The 23,382-nt window shown below is 60.2% G+C and overlaps 1 protein-coding gene across 1 annotated transcript; it reads right to left on the bottom strand.

Annotated features, from left to right (window-relative positions):
• Positions 1 to 20,952: 20,952 nt before the first annotated feature.
• On the bottom strand, positions 20,953 to 21,252 carry SMIM41 (small integral membrane protein 41; the record flags this gene model as incomplete). Its single annotated transcript, XM_084256132.1, has 1 exon — positions 20,953 to 21,252. The coding sequence occupies one exon, from the start codon at positions 21,250 to 21,252 to the stop codon at positions 20,953 to 20,955; it is 300 nt and encodes a 99-aa protein (XP_084112258.1).
• Positions 21,253 to 23,382: the final 2,130 nt, after the last annotated feature.

Here is a 23,382-nt window from a genome sequence, read left to right as displayed (position 1 = left end):
GGAGGCAGGTAGGAGGTAGGGTCCCAGGGCCTGCATTCGCGAGCAGGGAGGACTCCCAAACCCTAGGCCCAGCCCAGTGTGAAACTGGGCCCCTGCTCCAAGCGATATCCAGGCCCTAGAGCGTGTGGCCTCAGCCGCACGCCACCATCCTGGGCCTGGGCCAGGGCTTGGAAGGTCGGAGAGGGTCCTGCCATGACCTGCTCTAGAGAACCAGTCTCCTCCAAGGCCATAGCCCAGAGCAACCCCCCAAGAAAGGAGACGACAGACTTATCAGAGACACCACAGGTAGCACAACCAGATCCCCCAACCCCTTCTCCAGCCATGCTTTCCCCAACACAGAAACCCGAACCTAACCCCAAACTGTGCCCAGTGCTAACCTCTGCCACCCCCACACTCGCCCCTAAACCTAACTCCAGATCTGACACTGCACTAACTCCAAAGCTGAACCATAGCCCAATTCCACCCAGATCGGCTTCATTCCAAATCCAGGTGCTTGCCTGTGTGGCAGCCCTGCTCCAACCCCGGCACGAAGCAATCCCGCCCAGACCCCCGCTCGGACCCGCAGCCGCTCTCAGACCAGACTTTCCCCAAATCGCTTTATCAGCCCTGCTGCTGCCCAAACCTGCAACATTCCTCCAAGCCTGCCTTCCCAGGCACCCCCACCCCAATCACAACTCCACATCCCAGTAGCACCCTGGCTCTGCCCTCACTACCACCCCCACCCCGAGCTCTCCAAGCCCCATAGTCCCCTGCAACCCAGACTGTCCACACTGCACCCACCAGAGTCCACCACCTGACCAGGGAGCTCTGCTGCATGGGGCTCTGCTGGGACTGTCTGGCAGGCAAGGGCCCAGGCACTGGGTCAGACTCCAAATGCCCAGGATGGGGGGGCGGGGGGAGGCGGAGGGCAGGGGCGGGCCAGTAGGTGCTCTGCCAGCAACACCTGTCCCTGTGCCTGGGGGTCTTGGGGGCCCAGTGCAAGAGGAGCCACAGTTTCTGGGCCTGCCCCACCCTGCCTGCCCCAACAGCAAGGGTGGGGGGCCACTCAGAGCAATCCAGGTGCCCACAGAAGCCCACTGCAACACAGTCCCCAGATCCTGGGGTACCCAACCCCAAGGGAGAAATCAAACCCAGGCCCCTGGAACTGTGCCGACGTCTCCCAGTCTTCCCCCTAAAGGTCCAGCAGCTGACCTGGCCACTCTCTGGTCTCACCTCCCCTCGTCCCCAGGCCAGAGCTCGTCCCAGCAAGCCAGGACCTGCCACAGGGGAGCAGTCAGCACCTTCTCTGTCAGCCCTCCCTGCCTCCAAGGGGCAGCTAGCAGAGGCCTCTCCCTCCCCTCTGGCCTGAGGCGTCTGTGCTACAGTTTCTGTCACAAGCCTCCCAAAGAGACTCAGGCCCAAGCACCCCAAACTCATCAGGCCTGCACAGCCTTCCCTCAGCCCCTAGCCTCTGCCCAGGCCCTGGCCCTCCACGGCAGGGGAGTCCCAAGCAGGTCCTTTCTTCAGCCTCACTTGCTGTCAGCAGGCCGGGCCACAGAGCAGGACAGTCAGGAGCCTGGGCCCCAGGCCCCCACCTCTGTGGGTAGGGGAGACACGGGCCTCACAGCTTCCAGGCATGCCACCTATGCCCCAGCAGGGTATGGAAATAGGCCCCTGCACCCCACCTCAGCTCTCGCCAGTCCAGGCCTCACCTCAGAAGCCTAGATAATCATACAGGGCAACCAGAAGCAGTGGGAGCTAGAGAGACATGGGGGAGTGGGGACAGGAGAGGCAGGACCAGGACCAGGCCCCTGGCCAGGGCTTCCCTGACCGGCCTGGAAGTTCTTCCGGGTCACTAACTCGATTCTTCCTTTACACGCACTCCAAGGGGAGGAAGAGGTTTTCCTCTGCTCCCTGCAGTCCAGGCCCAGGCGCCTCCAGCCTGGTGAGCACTTGACCCCACCCCAGCTAGTGTTGCTGACCTGACCCTGTCCCCGCTCCCACTCCAGCCCCATGCTGAGCGGAGGGCTCAACCGTCCCTGGCCAGTGGCCTGCCCCAAAGCTCACCTCCATCAAGGCGCCACTGCCCCGGCCCCAGGCACTCCCCGTGCTTGACTGCTGCCTGTGGAGTTCGCTGCAGGCCTAGCCAAGGGCCCCCCACCACGAGCCAACCCACTCTTGCCCTGGCCATGCCCGGAGGAGGCGTGTAGTGACCCTGTGGTTTCAGGCGTGATGGCCAGGCTGCCCGGGCCCTGGAGCGTCCTCCCCTCCGCTGCTGCCCTGAAGCCCCCATCACTGTGTCTATCCAATGGGCTTTCACGTCCTCATCCTGCTGCTTCGTGATGAGTCCTGGCCACCCCCACAGAACACCAGCTTTGGGGGGTGCGGGACACCGACTATCTTGCTTCCTGGCACGTGTGCAGGTGGCAGTGACCTCATCATGGCTCCGTGGGATGCCTCCCCCACCATACACACTCACTTCAGGCCTCCCTGGGGCAGCAGGGGGCTGTGCTTCCCACACGTCATTCCGCACTGGTGTCACTGTCCCCATTTCAGTTACAAGGACACCGGGGCTACAACCGGGCCAGTGACTGTCCAGTAGTCAGGGTAGGGTTGAGATCTCAAAGCCCATCCTCCAAAGAGCTGAAGACCTGCCCCAAGTGGCGTGGAAGGAGTTGGAGGTGGGGTGGGCAGACTTTCACCTAAGTTCCCATAACCCTACTTTGGGGTCCCCAGGCCTGGGGGGGTGCAGCCCAGACCCCAGGACACCTCCATCACCACCCATAAGGTGACCGAAAGCCAGCCCCATGCCCCACAAGCACACACTCCAAGCCCCATGTGCAAACCCAGCACCAGCACCCCCACACACCACAGCCGGCACCCACACGCCCTCAGGCCCAGCCCCAGCCCCATTCTGGGCCTCAGCTGCTCAGCTCACGCCCAGACCAGTCAGACAGGCAGAGCAAGCTCCAGAGGCTCCCTGCCCCCACTCCCTCCCCAGCCTCTGCTGGGATTCTGTAGGGCAGGAGCGCCCCCAGCTGATCAGTGTGGGACAGACAGAGCTCAGGACCCAATCCAAGTCCCAGGCCAGAAAGTGGGGTCCTGTGAGCCCCTTCCTGAGCATGCAGGGCCAAATCGGAGGGGGTGATAAGGAGGGGAGGAGAGGAAAGGGCAGGCCTGGGAGCCACATGAACCCAATGTGCAGGGAGGAGCAACCGAGCCAGGCATGGGAGGTGGGGGAGGCTTCCACCTGGACACAGTGATGGATCAGGCCTGCACTAGAAGAGGAAGACTCGAGGGCCACCCCCAGATTTCTGGCACCAGGCAGATGATGAGACCAAGTCTGGTCTTGGGCACGCTGATCTTGAGGCACCTGAGCAACATCCAGTGGGCGGACAGCGGCAGGGCAAGCTTGGAGAGTCTGCAGGCAGGGGGGACGCGCTCTGCCCAGCGCTTTGGCTTCTGACCCATCCTTGAGCAAGTCTTCTCATTGCAAATGGGCTTGATGAACAGGTTATCCTAAGGTCCCTCCTGTCCTCGTGCTTGTCATTCCCACCCAGCCTCCCTCCAATTGCTACTCTGTCCCCTGCAGAGCCCTCTAAGAAACAGGCACTGTTAACTCTGTTTATTGAGCACGTACTAAGTGCTAGACACTGGCTATGTGGCTTCACCAGCATATGAGTGAAAATTGGCCACTTTGACATAGATGTCCAAATCAGAGGGGCTCCCAGACCCCATCTGTGTTGCTGCAGGGCCTTGTGCTGTCCCCTGAAAGGCCCCCCAGTTAATTCTAGGAGCCTTCAGGGTGCATCTGGCATGTGGCAGGAGCAAGCTAGCTTCGCTGTACAGAGAGCAGCTGAGTCCTCAGACCACAAAGCCTTGCGTGGTCTGTGGTAAGGTGCTGAGGAGACAGAATGGGGAGCCAGCTTCCTCTCTAAACTCCATGCTCCCTGTAGTGGCAGGAAGGTTCAGAGCCGGATATCTATGATCCTATGGAGACCAGACGGGTAAAGGAGAGTCCTGGAACCCTAGGTGGCTTTCTCAGGCTTTTATTGGACTTTTACACGTAGTGCAGCAACCAGGTACACGGCAGGCAGGGGTGCCGGGGGGCCAGGAGGCCAGAAGGCCTCCAAGCCCCCAGCAAGTCTTCACTCTGGGCTTGGTTTCTGATGTTCTTTCTCCCTTTCTCCTGCCTCTCTCCTGCCTCTGCTTCTCTTGGTGAGTATCTCAATAAGCTGCCCACAGGAGCAAACCACACAACTTATAACAATGTAACAAATGCAGGTGCCCACCTAGCAGGCATGCAGTCCTAATGGCAGGAGGGCAGAAAAGTCTGAAAATCACTTACCCTACACCTCCCAAAGGCCCCTGCTGGGCAGGGATGTGACCCCAGCTCCAGGCTGCAGTAGCATCCTGCAGCTGTGGCTGTGGCTTCAGAGGGCCTGGGCTCTTTGAAGATGAAGAAAGAAAACCCTTATCCCTTCTTCCTCGGGTCATACGAAGCTGACCTGAGTGCAAAAAGGAATTTAAAACTATGGAGAAGCGAAAAGGGAAGAGGAGGAGTCTAAGTCTTTTAGTGCCCCTGCTATTCAGGTTGTTAATGACCCAAAAATGCCAATCCAGTAAGTAAAAGCACCAGATTTTCAAATCCTGCATCACAGTGAACTTCACAGCGACCAAAGTTAAAATAGGCTGATGGGGGCCTCCCTGGTGGCACAGGGGTTAAAGTCTCAGCATTATGGCTATTCAATCCTGGGCCAGGGAGCTACCCACATGGCACGGCAGACCTCTCCTGTCTCGCCCGCTGCTCCCCTCAGCAGTGGATTTCAGTGGATCTGCCTGTTGTGCTCCCCACTCTGTCCCTGGTGAATCCTCTCACCCCCCGCACTTTGGCCTACACCCCAGCTCTTGTATGCATAAATAAAAATAAATCTCAAAAGGAAAACAAGGGTGATGGAAGAAAAGACCAAACCGCAGGGTGGAGACAGAAAATGTGCATTTGGAAATGAACGTTCCTCAAACGGAGCACATTCAGGGAATATGGGAGATATTAGACGGCTTGATTTTGGAGCTCTGTGGGGAGTTAGAGGAACTTCCTGTTAATAGGAGAAAAACAGCCAGTGACTCCAAGATTAACTTCTGATTTAGAAGAAATGGATTCTTCCATATAAAAGCCCCATTTGGCAGATGCACGAGAGGTCCCACCGGCTGAAGTGAACGGCGGTTGCCCTCTGGTGGTCTGAAGGCTGCAGCATTCTTACAGTGCCCGTTGAATCCAGTCCCAGAACCAGCTGCTTCTGCATCAGTCCCTGAATGAAAGTAAGTAACATGCACGTGTGATGATTGTTTTCACAACCTGTTTTTGGTAAACTTGACTTGCTGGGGCTCACTGGAGCTGGAGGTCTGGGCCTTGTGGAAGGTTTGATCAGGGAATGGGCCTCAGAGGTTGAGCGGCTGTGCCTTACATTGTCGCCATCTGGGGCTCAGCATCACTGATGGGTCACCCCTCCTGAGCTCACAAAGGTATTCCAGGCCTGGTCACGGCCTTCACTAGTGAGGTTCCTTGGTCCCCTGGCACCTATCCCTGAGGAGGAAATTGCAATCCGACTGCCCACACACCCCAGCACTGCCTGTCTACACTGTCCTGTCTCAGGGTCTCCGTCCTGGTTTGTGGAACGGCTCCTGCGGCCCCCTGGTTGCCCAAAGAGACGATGCTCCCAAGGCCTCTGCTGCCCCTCCGCACCCCTGGCCACCGGGGCTATGGGGATTCCAATCAAATTTTCGAGCTGCCACCAACTCTGCCTGTTTCTCGTGCTGGCCAGCCTCACTTTTCAATTTAAAACATTTCTCTCTTCCATCGTTTTCAAAACACAAAATTAAAAATGCCTCTTGTCTGCAAGGCCTGAGCCTCTGGGGAGGTCCGGGGGTGCCATCTAGGGGTAGAAACATGCGTTGCAGAGGTTTTTTACCATCCTGCAGGGACCCAGAGGGATGAAAAACAAACTCCCTTGCTTTGGAGGTCCCAGGTTCTCTTTAGGATAAACGCGAGCAGCTCGGGAGTTCTGAAACCGGGTGCTCTGTCGGTGGGCTTCCTGCAGCCCCTGCGCTCTGTTCAATTGCACTAGTTTCTGGAGGTGAGTTAACCGGAAACAGTGACGGTAGGAGCGTCACTCACAGCGTGGAAGGTGGCGTTTTCTTCAGGCTCGAGGTGGGGACCTGCTGTTCTTTTTTTTTTTTCATTTTTTAAACTTTTCCATCAATATTTTTATAAATATCAAATATTTCATTTAAATATATTAATTCTGGGCCTCCCCGGTGGCGCAGCGGTTGAGCGCTGGGTTGCGAAGCTGCCCGCGGCCTCTGCGGCGCCGGTTCAATCCCCGGCTGCTCCCCGGCCACCAGAGGAGGGTCCCACATGGCGCGCAGACCTCTCCTGCCGCCCGCTGCTCCCCTCAGCAGTGTACTTCGGTCCTTCTGCCTGCTCTGCTCCCCGCTCTGGCTCTGGTGAATTCTCTCACCCTCCCGCGCTTCTGACTGTACCCAGTGCGTGTGTAAACAAAACAAACAAACAAGCAAACAAATAAAGAAAAACATGCCTCTATTAAAAAAAAAATAAAATAAAAAAATAAAAATAAATATATTAATTCTTCCAACAAGCTTTGCAACATTTGAGGCCAGCGCTGTATCACCCAGCTATACAGAGTGCGCGCTGTGAATCACAGACAGCCCTGGAGTGGAGGCCCGCAGGGAAATCTCCACACGCGAGTCCACACCAGCCACCCAGAGAATAAAGCCAAGTGAAGTCAGAGAGCCGCCTGCAGTCTGTCCTGAGCACCACAGCCCTGAAGTTGGATGCACAAGAGCAGCCTGAGTATTTTACTTAACTTGGAAAACACTAAATGAGCTTGTACTATGTGCTGAGCACCGTGTGAGGTACTGGGTCCGAGTCTACACTACACGTGGCTCCTCCCAGTAGAGGTGACCACGGGCTGGAAATGAGTCCTGACCATAAACAGCGGGACAGATAGAAGGCGGGCAGTGTTACAAGAGGGGCACAGGAGCAAAATGATCGCTTCCATTTTGGAAAATCTCGAATGGCTGCTTGGAGGAAGAGGTTAGAGCTGAGCCTTTAAGAAGGCTCGAGTTTGAATTTGCTGGAAAGAAGAGACTCATTTTAGAAGAAGGGAACAATGTCAAGAAAAGCCCAGAGGGAGGAGACACAAGGGAGGCTTGGGGAACAGCAAGAAAATGGATCTCAGGGAAGGGAGCCTAGTTCTCAGCCTGAAAATTTGACTTCGTTTCCCATGATGGTGGACCATCCATCCCACGATGATGGAGTTTAAACTTTACTTATCAAAACTGGGGAGCCCTGGGAGATGTCTGAGCAAGAGCGTGTCCATCGGAGTTGCAGTTGCACACTGGGTGGTCAGAGCAGGAGCAAGAAGAGACAGGAGGCCACTAAGGCTGACCAGCGAGCGAGCTGTACAGGGAGGATGAGCAGAGGCACAAAGGAGTCCACCGTGGATCTGTCTCTGTCAGTGAGTCCATCCAGCATGAGGAGTCACGTGGCAGGCCCTCCCACTGCCAGAGGAGGTAGTTGTTAACCAGCCCCAACCGAGGACTCCTCACTCCCTCGTTCCTACGCCCTCCTGCTGCCCAGTCCTCCTCACTCATCTTTTTCAAACCCCCAACCTCCTGCTATCTCCAGTGCTCCCTGCACCCTCAGAGAGAGGTGGACATTTCAGCATACATTAAGCACCTGCTGTGTGCATAGCACCTGCTGACCCTGGCCGCCATAAAAGAAACAGGAAGAGAAGCTCAGGCCCCCACAGGAAAGTCTGCCAGGTGGAACTTCTAAGAGCTGTTCCCATAAAAAGCGACCCCCTCACCACCCACTAGGATCCGTCTCTGTTTAAAACCCAAATTCTAGTCCTTGTGGTGGATTCCATGGTGGCCCCCAAAAGATATTCTCACCTTCCAGAATCTGCGAATGTGACCTTATTTGACAAGGGTCTTTGATATATAATTAAGACAAGGCTCATGAAGTGAGGCCACCCTCCTGGATTTCCAGGAAGGCCGCAGATCCACCAACAGCTTCCTTTTTAGAGCAGAAGAGGAGACATGACAGGCAGAGGAGAGGCCGTATGAACACGGGAGCAGGACTGGGTGATGCGGCCAGAAGCCATTTACGATCATGATGCCGGTGCACAGAGAGGCGAAGTGACTCGCCCAGGGTCACGCAGCCTCTGAGGATGGGTCAGTGCCCCGGTGCTCACCTTGCCCCGAGTTGCAGGTTCCGTGTCCTGAAAATCCTTCGGCTAAGAGCTTGCCACTTTACTGCTTGGCAACAGTGCTCTGCTTCCTTCTTCCGTAGACTTAGCCCCTCCTCTCTGCCCAGCTGCTAGGAAACTCGAGTCAGCACTGACACTCAAGGCACAGCCGGGGTGCCACCCTCGTGGCCGGCCACCAATTATGTTTTCCTCCCCATGAAGGGGCCTGAGTTTTCCATTTTATCATTAATGATAGCCTGCTCCTTTCCAGAGAGAACGTGGGAGGAGACATACACCAGAGACAGAGCAGTGAGGCCGACACTGGAACTAAAATGCTAGGCCACAGAAAACAGATTGTAAAGGCTGACCAGAGAGGCAACAGAGGCTGTGATTAAGCTTCGAGGCAGCCAGGGCGGAAGAGGAAGTCTGATCTGTTATTATCTGCAGGAAGCACACCATTTTCTCTGTGGGAACAAGGGTCCCCCTTATTATAAATTCTAATGACATTTGCTCACAGGGGCCTGGACAAGGGAGCGCCGAGCAATGATTATGTCCTGAAAAGCCATTTCTTGCCACGAAAGCACAGCATCTTTCATGTGCCCGTGCTGAAGGCACGCACCAAGGACGCTCGGGAGGGACAGTCCTCCAGAGAGGCCCACGTGGTCCCGGGACCCACACTGTCCCAGGGCAGGTCAGTCCCACCAGGCCCGACTAGACAGCTCGGCCCTCCAAGGGCTTCGGCTTGTGAGGAACTGGCCGTTCCTTGAGGGCAGGAGCCACCTCTGACCCAGCATCTCCACGACTGAGATGGTGGGCAAGGCGGGCAGAGGGTGGCCGAGAAGGTGCCCGGGCCTGCCCAGCGCGGCAGACTTTCTCCTGATCTCTGCCCTCCCCGTCAGGACAGGTAGCGGGGCCCTAGTTGCGGTCACTAACGTGGGCACTCACCATGGCTCCGAGGTCAACAGGAAGCGCGCAGGTCCTCATCCCGAGTCCACCCCCCATGTTGGGGACACACCCTCTCCTTGCCGGTCCCCTCTGCTGGCTGGACCCCAGAGGTGGGGGTGGTGGGTCAGCCTGGACCAAACTTGCCCATCAGCCTGTGAAGCAAGAAGGCAGGAAAGGCCGAGCCCCCGATTCCGTGGCACTGATTCCAGTCCTAGGGTGCTCCTGCGGCGCCGTCGTGGGAGAGGAAACGGAGCTTCTCTCCAGTTGGAGCCGCTGTGATGTTTGGTGTTTTTTCACTCCTTACCTCCTCCCCGGGGCAGCCCCACGAGGGCTTTAGCCCTGGCTCGCTTTCTCGGGGCTCAGAAGCCGCAACGGGTGCAGCCGCCTGGAATCCAAGCCCACCTGCTCCGGAGTCTTCCCTGAGCCCCTGCAGGCGCTCTCCTGGCGGGACGGGCTGCCCGGGGGGGGGGGGGGGGGGGGGGGGGGGGGGGGGGGGGGGCATGCCTGAGAAGCCGCCCCAGAGTGGAGGCTCAGACCCCCAGGCCTGAGGGACCAGTTGTGACAGATGTCAGAGGGACGCCCCGGCACTGTCAAAGGAGACCAGCTGCAGGAAGGGAAGGGAGAGCCAGGGAGGCCCCCGAGAACAGAGACGGGGCCTGCCCGCCCTCCGCTACCTTCCAGCGAGTTCTTAAAAAAAATCACAGAACAGGTGAAGACACAGCCCTGCCCAGGGTCGCTGTGGACACAGGAGGCTCCGGCGGCCAGAGGACCCCCCGGAGACCCGCCCAGCAGCTGCTGGCCCTCCGTGACCTGCCTGAGCCGGCCTGTGGCGGGGTGTCCGCGCCCGCTGCCGAGACGCCCTCACGGCCCCCCAGCCTCAAGGGGAGGGGCGGCGAGCCCAGGGCAGCCGGAGCAGTGGCAAGGAAGCTGGAGCCTTGTTTTAGACACTACGGCCCAGAGGCCAGCCGGCGCCACCCCCAGCAGGCCCTCGTCAGTGACAGGGCGACGGGCCCTCCGCTCCTGCACCCTCCAGCCCTGCAGAAAGCATCCAGTCTGCGGCCCCTACTGGCTCTGGGGAGGGCGGCGCCTGGCTTTGCGGCCTCCAGAGTACACAGGGCTCGAGAAACAGGAAGGACAGGACCCCAGGGCCTGCGCCTCGCACCGCAGGGCAGCCGCTCGCTCGCTGGTTTCCTCTCAGGGCAGGGAGAATTCTCTTCTCCTGGCACCATCAGAAGGGCCGGCTGTCCTCGCTCCTGCAGGTCTTCGGGTTGATTTTCCCACTTCTAGAGATAACACCCCTTACCTCCTACCCCCCCCTCCTCCGGCTCCCCCTCCCTCCTCTGCCCACCCCCACCCTCCCCCCTCTGCCCACCCCCACCCTCCCCCCTCTGCCCACCCCACCCACCCCTGCCTCGGGCCCAGGGCTCTCTGGTGGAAAGTGGAAGTAGATGGGGTGATCCTGTCTCCCTTTACCACCACACCCCTTGAATCTCCCCCAAAAGCACATTTACTTCATATGCAAATATCCGCCCGAAGTGTTTGCATAAAAGGGAATTACCTCTTCTGAAAAGAACCAGTTAAAACTCTGACTGACTTGGACTTTCCCTGGTGTCCCTAGGAATGCACCTAAAGACGTGGGCCTTTCCAAGACAGGGGCACCCACAGAGCCCGGCTCCTGCCCTGGGGCTCCCACTAGGCCCCAGCAGCTCCTTCCCCAGGGATCGCCCCACTCCACCTTCCCTCTCATACCTCACACCCCACTCCAGCAGCTCTGACTAGCGTCCCAGGCTGTGATGGGGGTGGGGGTTGGCTCCTGCCTCCTGCACTTACTAGGCGAGGGGGATTAGCTGGGGGCGGGGTGGGGGGGGGCCTGGGACAGGGAGAGGAATCTCCCCTGCTCCTTTCCTTTCCAGGACTCCCACTAGAGGGAGCGAGAGACCCGCCGCTTGCTCTCAGGTGGCTCCAGCCGAGATGAGCTGAGCCTCTTCCAGGGACAAGAAAGAAGTTTTGATGAAAGAGATTGTGCGAAGAGCATTTCCACACCGGCAAGGTGCCTGCTCTGCCCCAGCAGGCTCCAGGTCCCCACTATCCCATCCAAAATCCTGGACTCATCCTGGTTCCCCCGCCAGCAGGATTCAAGTGCAGAAGAGTCCCTTCCTGGGCGGCATCACTGATGCAGACCTTCCTCTGAAGAAACAAGGGCCCTCAGCTCCCCAGCCCACTTTCAGGGGGCTGGATAGTGTCTAGGAGGGAGTTTGTGCTGAGGCCCTCTCACTCCCACCCACTGCGTGAGGAGGGGAGGGGACGTAATGGAAAGTTCCAGTTGGCCAAGGGGCCCAGAGGCTGGTGAGGACTGGCTGACCTCAGGGGAGGAGATGGGGGGGTGAGGCTGGAGCTCAGAGGGGATGGGATGCCTCTTAACTGACTCCCTGGTGGCAGTAGACAGAGGTCTTCCCTCCCTGAGGTTGGGGGACACAAGGAACGGGAGGCACTGCCGCCTTCTAAGCGACTGTCAGGGGAGAGTGAGTGAGGCCGGGACCCTCAGAAGTCTCCCCGCAAGCCGTTCTCTCTCGGGGACACACCTGAGTTTAAGCCTCCCCACGCCACCTGTGTGACTGGGGGTTGCTCCCTCCTCCAGGGGTGGGTTCCAGGGCGGGCCTACAAGACCATGCCCACAGCCCGCCAGTTATGGGGTCAGGATGGGGATGTGACCATTCTGGGTCAAGGAGCATTTGCTGTGGGCTCCTTGGAAAGCAGCTTCATCGCCCTCCTGGCAGAGCTCCCCGCCTCTAAGCCTCTCCCACCTGGTCTCTCCGGGGCCTTGACTGGGAAGCCGCAGCCCCGGAGCTGCTGTGTCCCTTTGGGCCACGAGAGGGCACCACCGCCATAATAAAGGGGCAGCAGCCTTTCCAGGCCTCGGCCGGCTGAGCTGCCGTCAAATCAGCCCTGAAGTCCATCCTTCCTCGGCACTGGTCAGTTGTTTGAGCTGATCAACCCCCTTCACTGCTTAAGACGAGGTGAGTAAGGTGCGTCCTTGCAAATGAAAGCCTCCTGCTAACTCTGGGTGCTTCTCCTGGTGGGTTCCCCAGCTCTCCCTACCTCCCACCCCTGAGACGCGCCGCTGGGCTAGTCCTGAGGCCACAGAGAGCCAGGCAGAAACGCCACTGAGTGCCAAGTGCCATGGCCCTGCTGTGCCCAGGGTATCGAGCGGAGATGCAGGAGCTGTGTGCCCAGGAGAGGGGCGGGGCCGCAGAACTCTGCGCCTGGGGCTCTGCGGGGGACACAGGGCTCCAGGCTGCACGACCCGGAGCCCAGGCTGAAGGCAGGAGAGAATAACGGTTGGTGGGAGCGGCAGGAAGCTGGGGTGGCTGGAACAGAGGTGCGTGGGGGACAAGAGAAAAGGCGAGGCTGGACGGTGAGCGCCATGGCCAGGAGAGAGGGATGGGCAGTGGTGACGGCTGTCCCTCTCGAGAGCTCCCTCGGGCCGCAGCCCGTCCTACGCCCACCCCGCGCGCCTCCGCCAGGTGCTCGCACATTTCTGGGAGTGAAGACACTTTTTGCTGGAGAAAATAAAGGGGCTGGCGTGCGTTTACAGTCTCGCCTCCCCCCATCCCGTGATCGAGGGGAATTTCAGGGACGATGCCTCTGGTTCGGAAACACATCTCCTCGCGGCTGCCTCTGTGCTGCGAGCAGCGCCGCGCAAGCTCCTCTTCTAATGGAGCTGACATTTGAGCAGATGGCTCAGGCGGAGAAGTTTCCGGCTAATACGGTAGCGCGCCTCACAAGCACCCGGCCAAGAAGGAGGCAAGTCTACCTTCAGCCGGGCTGTGGTTTTGCAAGGAAGGGTTCAAAGTCCTGAAAAGAGGAAGGTTCCAGAGGCTGTCGAGTGCCAGCAAAGCAGCTGTCGCTGGGGTGAAGGAGTCACGAGCTCGGGAGGAGACTCCAGCAGGGAAGAGCGGAAGAGACCCCAGAGGCACCCCTGTGCAGAGCAGGGGCCCTGGTGAGAGGCCCCTCCCCGGATGCCACCTGAAGGTTGGGCGGCAGATTGGCCCCCGGTGGTGGCCGCAAGACAATGCTGCGGAACAGCGGGGATCAGCACTAGAATACATCTTGGGCCTCTGGAGAAGTTCGGTTTGCTCTGGACAGAGGGGGCAGGGGAGGAGGGAACCTAGTGTCAGGGAGAAGCTGCCCCTCGAGCTGGTCACCTGTGAACCCTGGGAAGAGACGAGCCAGTGGACACGCAACCTGAGGACTCTGCCTGGCCTCCGCTGTCCCTGGAGCAGAGGGCACCCCACCGCCTGTGACCACCGGCCTTTCTGGGTGACTCTGGTTGGCTGGAGCATGTTGCTCAGTGGCTTCCCAAGAAAGCAAAGGAGGGGCTGGGGCCTCTCACCCATTCACTCATCAGGGCCAGGAGACACCCACATTCTGGGAGCTTCCTGATCGCCTGGGGTCACCGAGGCGCCTCATTCCCTGGGCCTTCTTGGTTTGGTTTTTTTTCCGTGTGTTTGGTTTGCTTCCCCCCACACACACACCCCTTCTTGCTGCCTGTGTCTCAACTGCACAGAGATGCTCAGCTCTCATCAGGAGCAGCCGTCCCCCCGGGGCCCTCCCCCATGTCTCCATGGACCTCACTCCCTGGCCTTTGCTCAGGGGTCATCTTCTCAGTGACCCCCTCCTTGACAAGTCCACGGTCAGCCGTCCCCCTGCACTCTCTGCACGCCCCTCCCTGTTCTGCTTCTCTCCATAGCACTTGTTACCCCGTAATGATTTAAATTGTGTCCCCCCCAAAGGAGCTTTGTTAAAGTAGTATAACTACTTAAAACGGGGTCCTACTAGAAGAGGGGACCCCTAACCCACCATGACTAGTGTCTTCATAAGAGCAGAATTTGGAGCCAGAGACACGCAGGAGAAGGCCACGGGACAAAGGAGTCAGAGAGGGGGACTGTGCCGTGTGAGCAAGCAGACCCCAAAAGCAGGGGAGCGCAAGGAAGGGCTCCCCGACACGGTGCAGAGGGAGCGTGGCTCTGCTGCCACCCTGCGTGGCTGGCTTCCAGAACTGAGAGAGAATAACTTCCTGTTGTTTCATGCCGCCCTTGGTGCTTGAGGGAAGGGCGGATGACCCCTCCAAATACCACCCTTGAATTCCACTCCAGCACCTGCTCTCCAGCCTGCCTGAGTTACCTGCACCCCACACTTGAACTGCAGGTGCTCGGTAAGTCTCTGTGGAACCGACGGATGAAGCCACGTGGCCGTGGTCTCCGGAGCCAGGAGAGGGCTGGGCTACAGAGCCTGGAGCAGAGGCCTAGAGCTGGGAGGACTGGTGGTGGTGTGTGGGGGGCCAGGGGGTACTGGCACAGGACCCTCAGAGAGAGGCAAGATGGGGCGGGCAAATACGTCCCTGAGGGTGCTCATGGGGAAGTGGGGGTGCCTGAAGGCAAACCCCACGGCACTCCAGAGCCCAGGCTCCCCTCTTAAGTCCACACCACCTCAGAGCTGCCCGGAGGGAGGTGGCATGGGGTGGGGGTGAGGCGGAGGGGGAAGACGGGAGAGGAAGGAAGGAGGGAAGGAGAAAAAACCAAGTGGACAGTGAGCTTTTGCTCACCCAGTTCCAGGCGCTGGACCCAGTTCCATTCTGGAGCCCCCGGTCTCAGCCTCCCCTCTCCGTGGCACCAGCTTCTGCGGGAGCTCCCCCAGAGGCGCTCTCAGCCGAGAGGACTGACTGAGCGGCGCACAGCTGGGGGCGCAGGGAGGGGGCCGCTGAGAACAGAAAGCGGGAGCTTGCAAGGTGGCGGGTGGGCGGGGAGCCTGGCACACCTGAAGCTCGAGCCTCCCCCCACAGCGCCCATGCATGGCTTCTCGCTGGCGGGCTTGAGCCTCACAATAAACTGCTGACCCGGAGGAAAGAAGGGAGAACTGGAAAGTGGCTTCCAGCGACCACGTGAGGGCTGCAGATCGTGACCCAACAACTAAAGCAGAATCCGGGCGGAGGTGGGGTGGGGGGTGGCGAGGGCCGAGGCGGACAGGAGGCGCCCACGTGGACAGCACGCACAGCGGAGTCTTGGAAGAAGCTGGCCGCAAAGACACGGTGAGATTCGGGGTAGTAACTGGAGGCGCCGGGGCGCAGGGGAGGGCTATTTTAAGGTGGAAGAAACCTGAGCGTGTTTCAAAGCTGGAGCCAGCAGAGCAGGCGTGAGGAAGGAACTGCAGCGAGGGAGGGACAGCATCCCCCAGGCGTGGGCGGGGTGGGGGGAGCACACATCCCCTGGGGCCAGACACCCTCGCTGCAGCAGAGGGAGCTTGGGGTCCTTGTCTCCGGGCGTCTCTTTCCTGTGAGAAGTGGGGGGGCGGGCATCTGAGCAGAGTGTGGCCTGTGGGGGCGGCGTGGTGCGGGGGGGCGCAGTTCAGCACCGGGAGAGAGAGCCGAGAGCCGAGAGCCGAGAGCCGGCTGGTGCGGGGCAGGGCGTGGCCAGGGTCCAGTGGGCCTGGCGACTGTTCTTGCAGCCACCAGTCTGCCGTGGCTGTGATGTTCCTCAGAGGCACTCAGCAGCCCAAGTGCAAGTTCAGGGAGGTAACACCGCAGCCATCCAGGGTGGAGGCCCTGCCAGGTGGGAGCCACGGAAGAGTGAAGCGAACAAATGGGCAAGAGCGTGACTGAGATAAGGCTCCAGGGCGGAAGAGGTAGACAAGGTCAAGAGACCATTGTAAAAATGTCCGGCTGCGCAGGTTGAATGAAGCGGGAGCCAGAGGCAGCAGCTCTGAGCTGTGTCAAGGACAGCCTGCCGTCACAGGGCAGGCGTGTGCCTGAGGCCAGCCCTCCAGCAGGACTGGGGACGCAGACCTCCACTGGCCTGGAAAGAGGGGGCTTCTTTGAGTGCTTGTTTCGTGTTTTCTGGATTTGTGTTGCTGAGGGGAGCCTGAGGGGAGCCTGGTGGTAAAGCATTCCGAGCACAAAGGCGTGCACTATGAAAACAAACCACCCCTCTCCTTACAAAGGATTTTGTAGGCCCAGAGGCAACCATGACCCACTTTCTTCTGCCCGGGGCCTCCCCTCTCAGGCTGAGGTCAGAAGTAGGGGAAATTCAGCAAGAAGCCTTCTCCACTTCCCCCCAAAGCCTCGGGCTGCAGGCCCCTCCCCAGCACCCAGCACTGCTGGGACTGCGGCAGTCAAGTCACCCCCTCACTTTGGAGATCCCCGACTCCCAAAATAGCCACTCCCCAGCTTTACTCTCACTTCTCGGGGTGCTCCTCCTCCATCTCCTGTCCTGTCCCCTTTTAAGTGGCAGCCTGCATGCTCAGTCTCCTCGTGCTCACGCTGACGCCCCGCCCGAGACGGACAGGCCCAACCACAGGCCCACCTGCCAGGGACGGACAGGAGAGCAGAGCAAGCCACAGAAGGGAGGCTCAGAGGCCTCAGACAATGGCCGGCTTGAGGCCAGAGCCACCCTGGGCTTCTCAGCAGAGGCCAATAAATTCCCTTCTGCTCAAGCCAAGTTTTCAGTAAATTCAGACCAAAAAAAGGCCCTGATGGGTGACATCCCCTCAGGGGGTGGCACCACCGGCCCTCAGTCATTCAGGAGAGGAACCAGCGCATCCTGCGTCCTTGCCGCCGCCCTCCCCCTCACACCCCACAGCTGACCGAGTCTGAATCCCAAGTTTCACTCGGATCTGCCCCCTTTCTCCCCTTTCTCTCTCATCTGGCCACAGCCGGGCTCGCCGTATCCACCCACAGGCTGTTGCCACCCATACTACCCCGCCCCCCAGTTCCCTAAGATCCAGAGCTTTCCCTGTCACCTCCTGAACCCCCAGTCACCTCGCGGTCCCCAGGGTGAACCCACCCCTCTCCAGGCAGGTCCCGGCCACTCACCGGGCCATCTCCCTTCAGCTCTCCCTCTGGCCACCACAGCACTCCACCCCTCTGCACCCCTACTGGAATGTTCTTCCCCCCTGGGGGACTGGTCACTCTCCACTCTTGGCTCTGTCCACACTGGGCACTTCTTCCATCTTTCCTAACTACAGCTTTGTGAGCCCCTCACTACCCGTTAGCTCCTGGGGCCGGGCTCTGTCTTATTCACCTCCTCATCCCCGGCCCCAGAGCGCGTCTGGCACGGAGCAGTCAGCCAGCAAATACTCGTGGGAAAGATGAAGGAATGAAGTGTCCCGGGGCAGGCTGGGCGGCTCCCCACGTCTTCTCTGGGGGTGGTCAGGTACAGGACGAGAACAGCAAAGTCACATGACTAATTACAGTGTAGAAAGCCTTTTATCTACGAACAAGAACCTTACTTATTTCAGCGTCACAGTGACATCACCGCCTCCATTTTCTGGACAAAGAGCCTGAGGTTCAGGAAGGTTTACAGTCCAGAATTCACACATCCCCAAATCACTCTCATTTCCAAGCACGCTCAAGCTCGCCACTGAGCAGAGCTCAGCACATGGGTAGCAATGACAGTGCTGCCCGCACGGGCCGCGGAGGGGCAGCCGAGTGCCGGTGTGGGAGCCACTGCCCCAGATTTGATCTGATCAGATGGGAATAGCCACCAAGGAGGAGAGAGAGGGTCGTGGCTGGCTGGGGTTGCTGTGTCAGTATCTGCCAGAAACCATTCAAATGAATGCCAAGAATCAGGAGCTGGCAACACAGTCTGCAGACCCCAAACTTGAATTACCAGCAAATGGAATAACAAACCACAGGAAGTGACGCAGTGTCTTCTGGGGCACCCAAGACCTCCCAATGCGTGACACTGAACCACAGCCCTCAGCAGACAGGCACTGGCCTGTCAGTCCATGGTCATCTTGTACCAGAGACAGGACACTCAGGTCTTCAGAGGCCCTGTGGGCAGGGACCAGGCAGCATCTGTCACCAAGTGTCCAGGGGGTGTGTCCACTTCAGTGCCCAGGACACATGGCAGATGTCTAGGGGGTGGCACACACCTGGAGCGCTGACCTCCCAGGCCCACACACAAGTGCTTCCGGGAGTGAGTGGAGGTGTCATAGGCAGCAGCTGATGCAAGGATGCTTGGGCAGGGGTCACCACCATCCAGGTTCCTCCTGGTCTGTCATCTGCACTCATGGATGAAGGGAAGCAGGAGTTCCTGGGTGAGGCGGCCAGAGAGGACTCAGGGAGACAAACACTCACGGCTCGGGAATCTGTAAAAGAGAGCCCCCTGCGTCTGTGCTGGAACAGGAGGCACGCTACTTGGGAGCCAAGGAGTGGACCGGCTTAGCCCCTGACCGTCCTTCCCAGTCCAGGGTGAAACCCAAGGGCTGGAGGAAGGTTAAGGCAAGATCTCCAGACACCTGTCCTTCCAGCCTTCCCCAAGGACAGCGCTGGATTCCAGAGGCCTGGCTTTACTCCACCGCACCCAGACCTACATCACCCCCCACACACACACTCCCAGCTGGAGCCCCAGAAATGGAGTTGGACCAGCACCCAGTTCCCAATTTTCTAAATTCTTTTCCTTCTCCTCAGTCGGACAGCCTTGACCAAGGTCAGAGTTCCATAGCAAACATCTCAGTATCTTCCCCCAAGAACACGGAGGTCCCCAGCACATACAACACCCCAGCTCTCTGAGCACTGAGCTGAAGACACAGTGAAGGCAGGACGGTGGAAGAAGAAACCCTTTGCCTCCCCCTCTGCTCCTCGCCACCCCCAGCCCTGCCTGGTGTGAGCAGGCCTGGCGCTGGGACACAGGGCTTCCTTCCACAGAATCTCTTTATGCTCCTAACACCACCCAGACCCCAAGAGGCATCATCCTACCTCTGATCTCTCTGCTCTGTCCACTTGGATTTTTTTTTCCTCCATAGATGTATCCAATGACCCTCTGGGCCCAGCTCCCCCTGAGGTGCAGGCCAGAGAAGCTGGGCCCCACTGGCCTGGGAGATCTGCCAGCATCTGCAGCCTTGCTGCTGGGGAAGCAGGAGCCAGGCAGCAGTGCGGTGGTCTGGGGTTCCAGCCCCAGAAACTTTAAGCCAAACGTGTGGGGGGGGGGGGGAGGGAGGCAGCAGCGCTTGAGAGGCAACCCTGGGGGGCCTTCTCACTGGAGTATAAGACCCCCACTGAGCTCAATCAGGATCCCCAGGGTCCAGCTCCGGCTCTGACCTCGCTGGACTTGTCCCTGTCTTCTCCCTGAGAGACCCGCGTGCCTCTGAAGGGTTCACACCGACAGGGTCACCCTCCGTCCCAGCCAGGGAGAAGAGAGCAGGCGAAGATGGGAGGAAGGAGAGAAAAGCAGCAGGAGACAGCGGCCGGCCCTGGAGGCAACCAGAGACGCAGCGGGAGCGCCCACCCCTCCCCAGGACTCAGCACAGGGAGGAGGGCGTGTCCCAGGGCGCAGCTCCACCCAGGCAGCCACAGGCAGCCGCACACACCTCATGGCCCGGCCAGCCTGCTCTCCCGGGGGTGGCAGCGGCATCCCTGAGGTGAGAAGTCCAGGGCTCAGCGAGGCCAGCGTGGCACGGCTGCCTGGGATTAGCACCAAATCCTGGGCTGCTCTGAGCAGGGATCATAAGTCGGGCTGTGAGACTCACAGCTGTGCAGCTGGGCCCGGCCCAGCCAGCCCCTCCCCAGCCCCTCCAGTGTGCCCACTCCTGCCTCTAGCACTGGGACCCTGCCTCTGCCCCCACAATGGGGGGGGGAAGGAAGCACCCCCCACCAACAGCCCCGCTCACAGACACTTCCCGGGACCCCCTAGGTTCTGCGCTGAGCCTCAGCGAGGGACCTTGGAAGCTTTCTCCACCCGGCCCCAGTGGCCCTGCCTGAGGTAGCTTGGCCTGGAATTACCTTGTCTTCAGGCCACCCAGCCCTTGGCCCCAGATGGCTCCTCTCCTTGTAGACTCAGAGGTAGGAGAGCCAGATGGAGCCCCGCAGCTGGGGATCCTCAGCCCCAGCTTCCTGGAGCAATGTGCTTCTGAGGCGCCCCAGCTGTTAGGAGTCTTGCCACAATCCTCCCCACCCATCCCCCACGCCCCACAAAGCGCCTCGATCTGGGGCACCTCCCTCCCCCGAACCTGAACAAAGTCTGGGATGGGGGCCCTGGCACACCACCCCTCTCCCTGGGGTCATCTGGGCCCCTGGCTCTGCCCTCAGCAAGACCCACACCCCCATCCCTGCCCACAAGGGCGGTCGGTGAGACCCTCCCTCAGGCGCCCGTCCCGGGAGGGCTTCAGGAAGCACAGGACGGGAGGGAGCTGGAGCCTCCCCCAGCCTGTCTGAGCTTCTGCGGCCCCTCTCCCCTCAGCCTCCGGCGGGATGGGTAGAGCCGAAGGACCGCTGAGAACAACCTCAGTGCCGGGGCTGGAGCACGGCGGGGGAGAGGACTGAGAGCAGGAGAGGACGCTGAGGCCCACCGTGGCCCCTGCAGACCCCGCCGGGCTCCTCTCCAGTGGCATGGAGAGCTTCCGTTCTAGAAGGAGACATGGGCCCGGCACTCCTGCAGCAGGAGGGGGCGCTGGGCGGGGGCAGACTTCCCTCTGACCCTGGCACACCTGGGGCGGCCAGAGCCCCAGCCTTGGGCTTCCAAGCAGGGGAGGAGTGTGCCCAAGAAGCTGGTTCTGTGCAGCGGCGGCGCCCAGAGAGGGCCCTCAAAGCCAAGGTAAGCACCCCCCACTCAGCGCCCAGTCCCTGAGACCGCGCTCACCTGTGCAGGGGAGCAGGAAGGGAGGGGCGTCTCCTCAGCAGCAGGCCCTGGCGCAGCCCAGCCCGTTTCCTCACAGCCGGCTGGGCGGGAGTCAGAGGATCGCCTAGAGGCTCCGGCCCTGGGGCTCAGCGGGTTTCTAAGGTGTCCTCCTCGTCGCCCCCACTGGCACCACCTGGATCAGCCTCTCCAGACACTTGCCGCTCCTGGGCCAGCAGCGCAGTCAGGCCCTGGGCGCGGAGGAGGAGGCCGCCGCCTAGGAACAAGACCCCGCAAAGCACCAGCAGCGACAGCACGCCCAGCACCACTGCCTGCACCGTGGCGCGAGGCCCCTCGGGGGGCTCCGGAGGCACCCCGGGCTGGGACTGGTTGCAGCAGGAGCTCAGCCAGGTGGCTCGAGCCGCAGCGCCGGCCTGGGAACCGTTCATGCTATGGCGCCCCGCTGCCCAGATGTGCGCGGCACGGCCAGATGTGTGGGAGCCCGGGCAGCGGGTGGGCGGGCTGGGAAGGGAAGAGGGGCGGATCCCAGGAGCCCTCCACCCCCACCCTTCAGGCCGAGCCGCTGGCCCTTCCTACACAAAGGGCTCCTCCAGAGTGGGCTGTGACCACACTTGGGGCTGGAGACTTTCTCCTCAGCCCAAAGGCCCACACACCAGTGTGTGCAAATCTGGCCCGAGCTTGCGGCCAAACCCAGGAGTCCTGTCCTCCCTCTGCCTTGACCGAAGTGAAGACCTGGGCCCGGGGAAGTCGGGCAGGAGGCGGGGCAGGAGGGGCAGACTCTCCCCTGCTCTGAAGTCCCCAGGGTTGGGGCTCCAACTACCCCAGCTGTGCCAGGATGTGCCACTGATTTTGAGTGTGCTTGTGCAAAAATGAGTGCAAGTGACCAAAGCTGCATCCTAGTAAAGAGCCCTGAAGAGATGGCTCATGCCCCACCCCAGGCGCTGCCAGCGGCCGTGCAGTCCCAGCCGGCAGGGGCCGGAGCAAGCAAGCAAGCGCGAGCCCCATTCCTGGACTCGGACTCTGGGTCAGAGCACGACACGGCCCAAGTGTCCACAGGAGCAGGAGACAAATGGGCAGCCTCCAGGACCTGCGTGACGGGTGTTCACGCTCGTCCAATACCCCACTTGAGAGCCTCCAGGGCTGGACAAGCAGCCAGCGCCTCCTGGACTGCAGCAGAGGTGGCGGGCAGAGCATGGCAGGGGGTTCAAGGCCAACGCCCTTTCCTTCCTTCCGGCCCCAGAGGTCGAGGAGTCGTATTTACAAGCCAATGGGAAAGCGTGGCTGGGAGCCACAGTCTTAACCCTGAGCATGTCAGTTCCCCACCGCAGGGAAATCAGTGCCAAGACAGATGATGTTACTGTCCTTGTCACGGGAGCTGGCTGCCAGCTGGGTGTCCCACGGTGGAGCCAGGGTGTGAGAGCAGAGCAGAGCCTGGTTGTAGAAAAGTTGAATGTCTGGGGAAGCTGCAAAGGAGGGGAAACCCTCCTGTCCGGGTCTCTGGCAAATACCCACAGCAACCTGAAATTCTCTCTTTAAAAGCCACTGCCGGGGGGGCGGAGCAACATGGCGGCGAGGAGACGCTGCGAGTAAGATCTCCCATTAAAAAAAGTTAATAGGGAGGAAAAGCGGCAGGTCCCAGTGAGAACTGGGACACAGAAGATAAACGGACGACTCCAGCAAACTGCCCGAAGAAAAAAGTGGCCATAAAAGAGGACGAGAAGGGAGGGAAGCGCAGAACCCTGCTCCCCTCCCCCGCCCACAGAGGCGGCACTCTCCGACCGGCAGAGACGAGGGAAACAACAAACCAAAACGCCCAACAAGAAAAACGGATGCAGCAAGCGGGACTGTGAGTGGAAAGGAACTATTTCAGCCACCACACCCCGTGAACGGGAGCTGAGGCGAACCCTGCAGGATCCGCCGCGGAGGTGAGCTCCAGGCGCCATTAAAGAGAGAGCCCCGCCCACCAGGAGGAGACCAGCACCAGCACACAGCCCGGCCGCCCGGTAAGCTTGCGCGAAAGCGGCGCTCGGATTGCAGCTGCCCAGGCCCCTGCGCCTGCGACCTAGGCTTGCGGGGAGACAGCGGAGGCCCTCCCTGAGTGAGCAGGAACAAGGTGCCCAGGCAGGGGAGCGGGATTCAAAAGGCGCCATTCCCGCGCCACTGATCTGGGCTACAGCCCGCGTCCTGGAACTGAGGGCTTTGGAACTGAGACTCGGGCGGAGGCCCTCCCTGAGTGAGCAGGAACAAGGCGCCCAGGCAGGGGAGCGGGATTCAAAAGGCGCCATTCCCGCGCCACTGATCTGGGCTACAGCCCGCGTCCTGGAACTGAGGGCTTTGGAACTGAGACCCGGGACACGAAATTAGGGGCGTGGGTTCCCCACGACGGTGGGGCACAAGGCAGACACAGCACCCCAAAGCCGTTGAGGTGTACCCTACCATCCCCGCTCTGCTCCCTGTCCCACGGGGTGGAAAATCAGCTCCCCAAGGGCTCTAGGAGAGATCTCTGGTGCCACCTAGCGACTTGACCCCAGCACAGGCTACTGAAGGAGCTAGTGGCC

This window comes from Talpa europaea (assembly GCF_964194135.1).
Source record: "Talpa europaea genome assembly, chromosome: 15".
NCBI lineage: Eukaryota > Metazoa > Chordata > Mammalia > Eulipotyphla > Talpidae > Talpa > Talpa europaea.
Note: the sequence above shows the minus strand (reverse complement) of the source record. Positions and strands in the feature narration are given on the sequence as shown.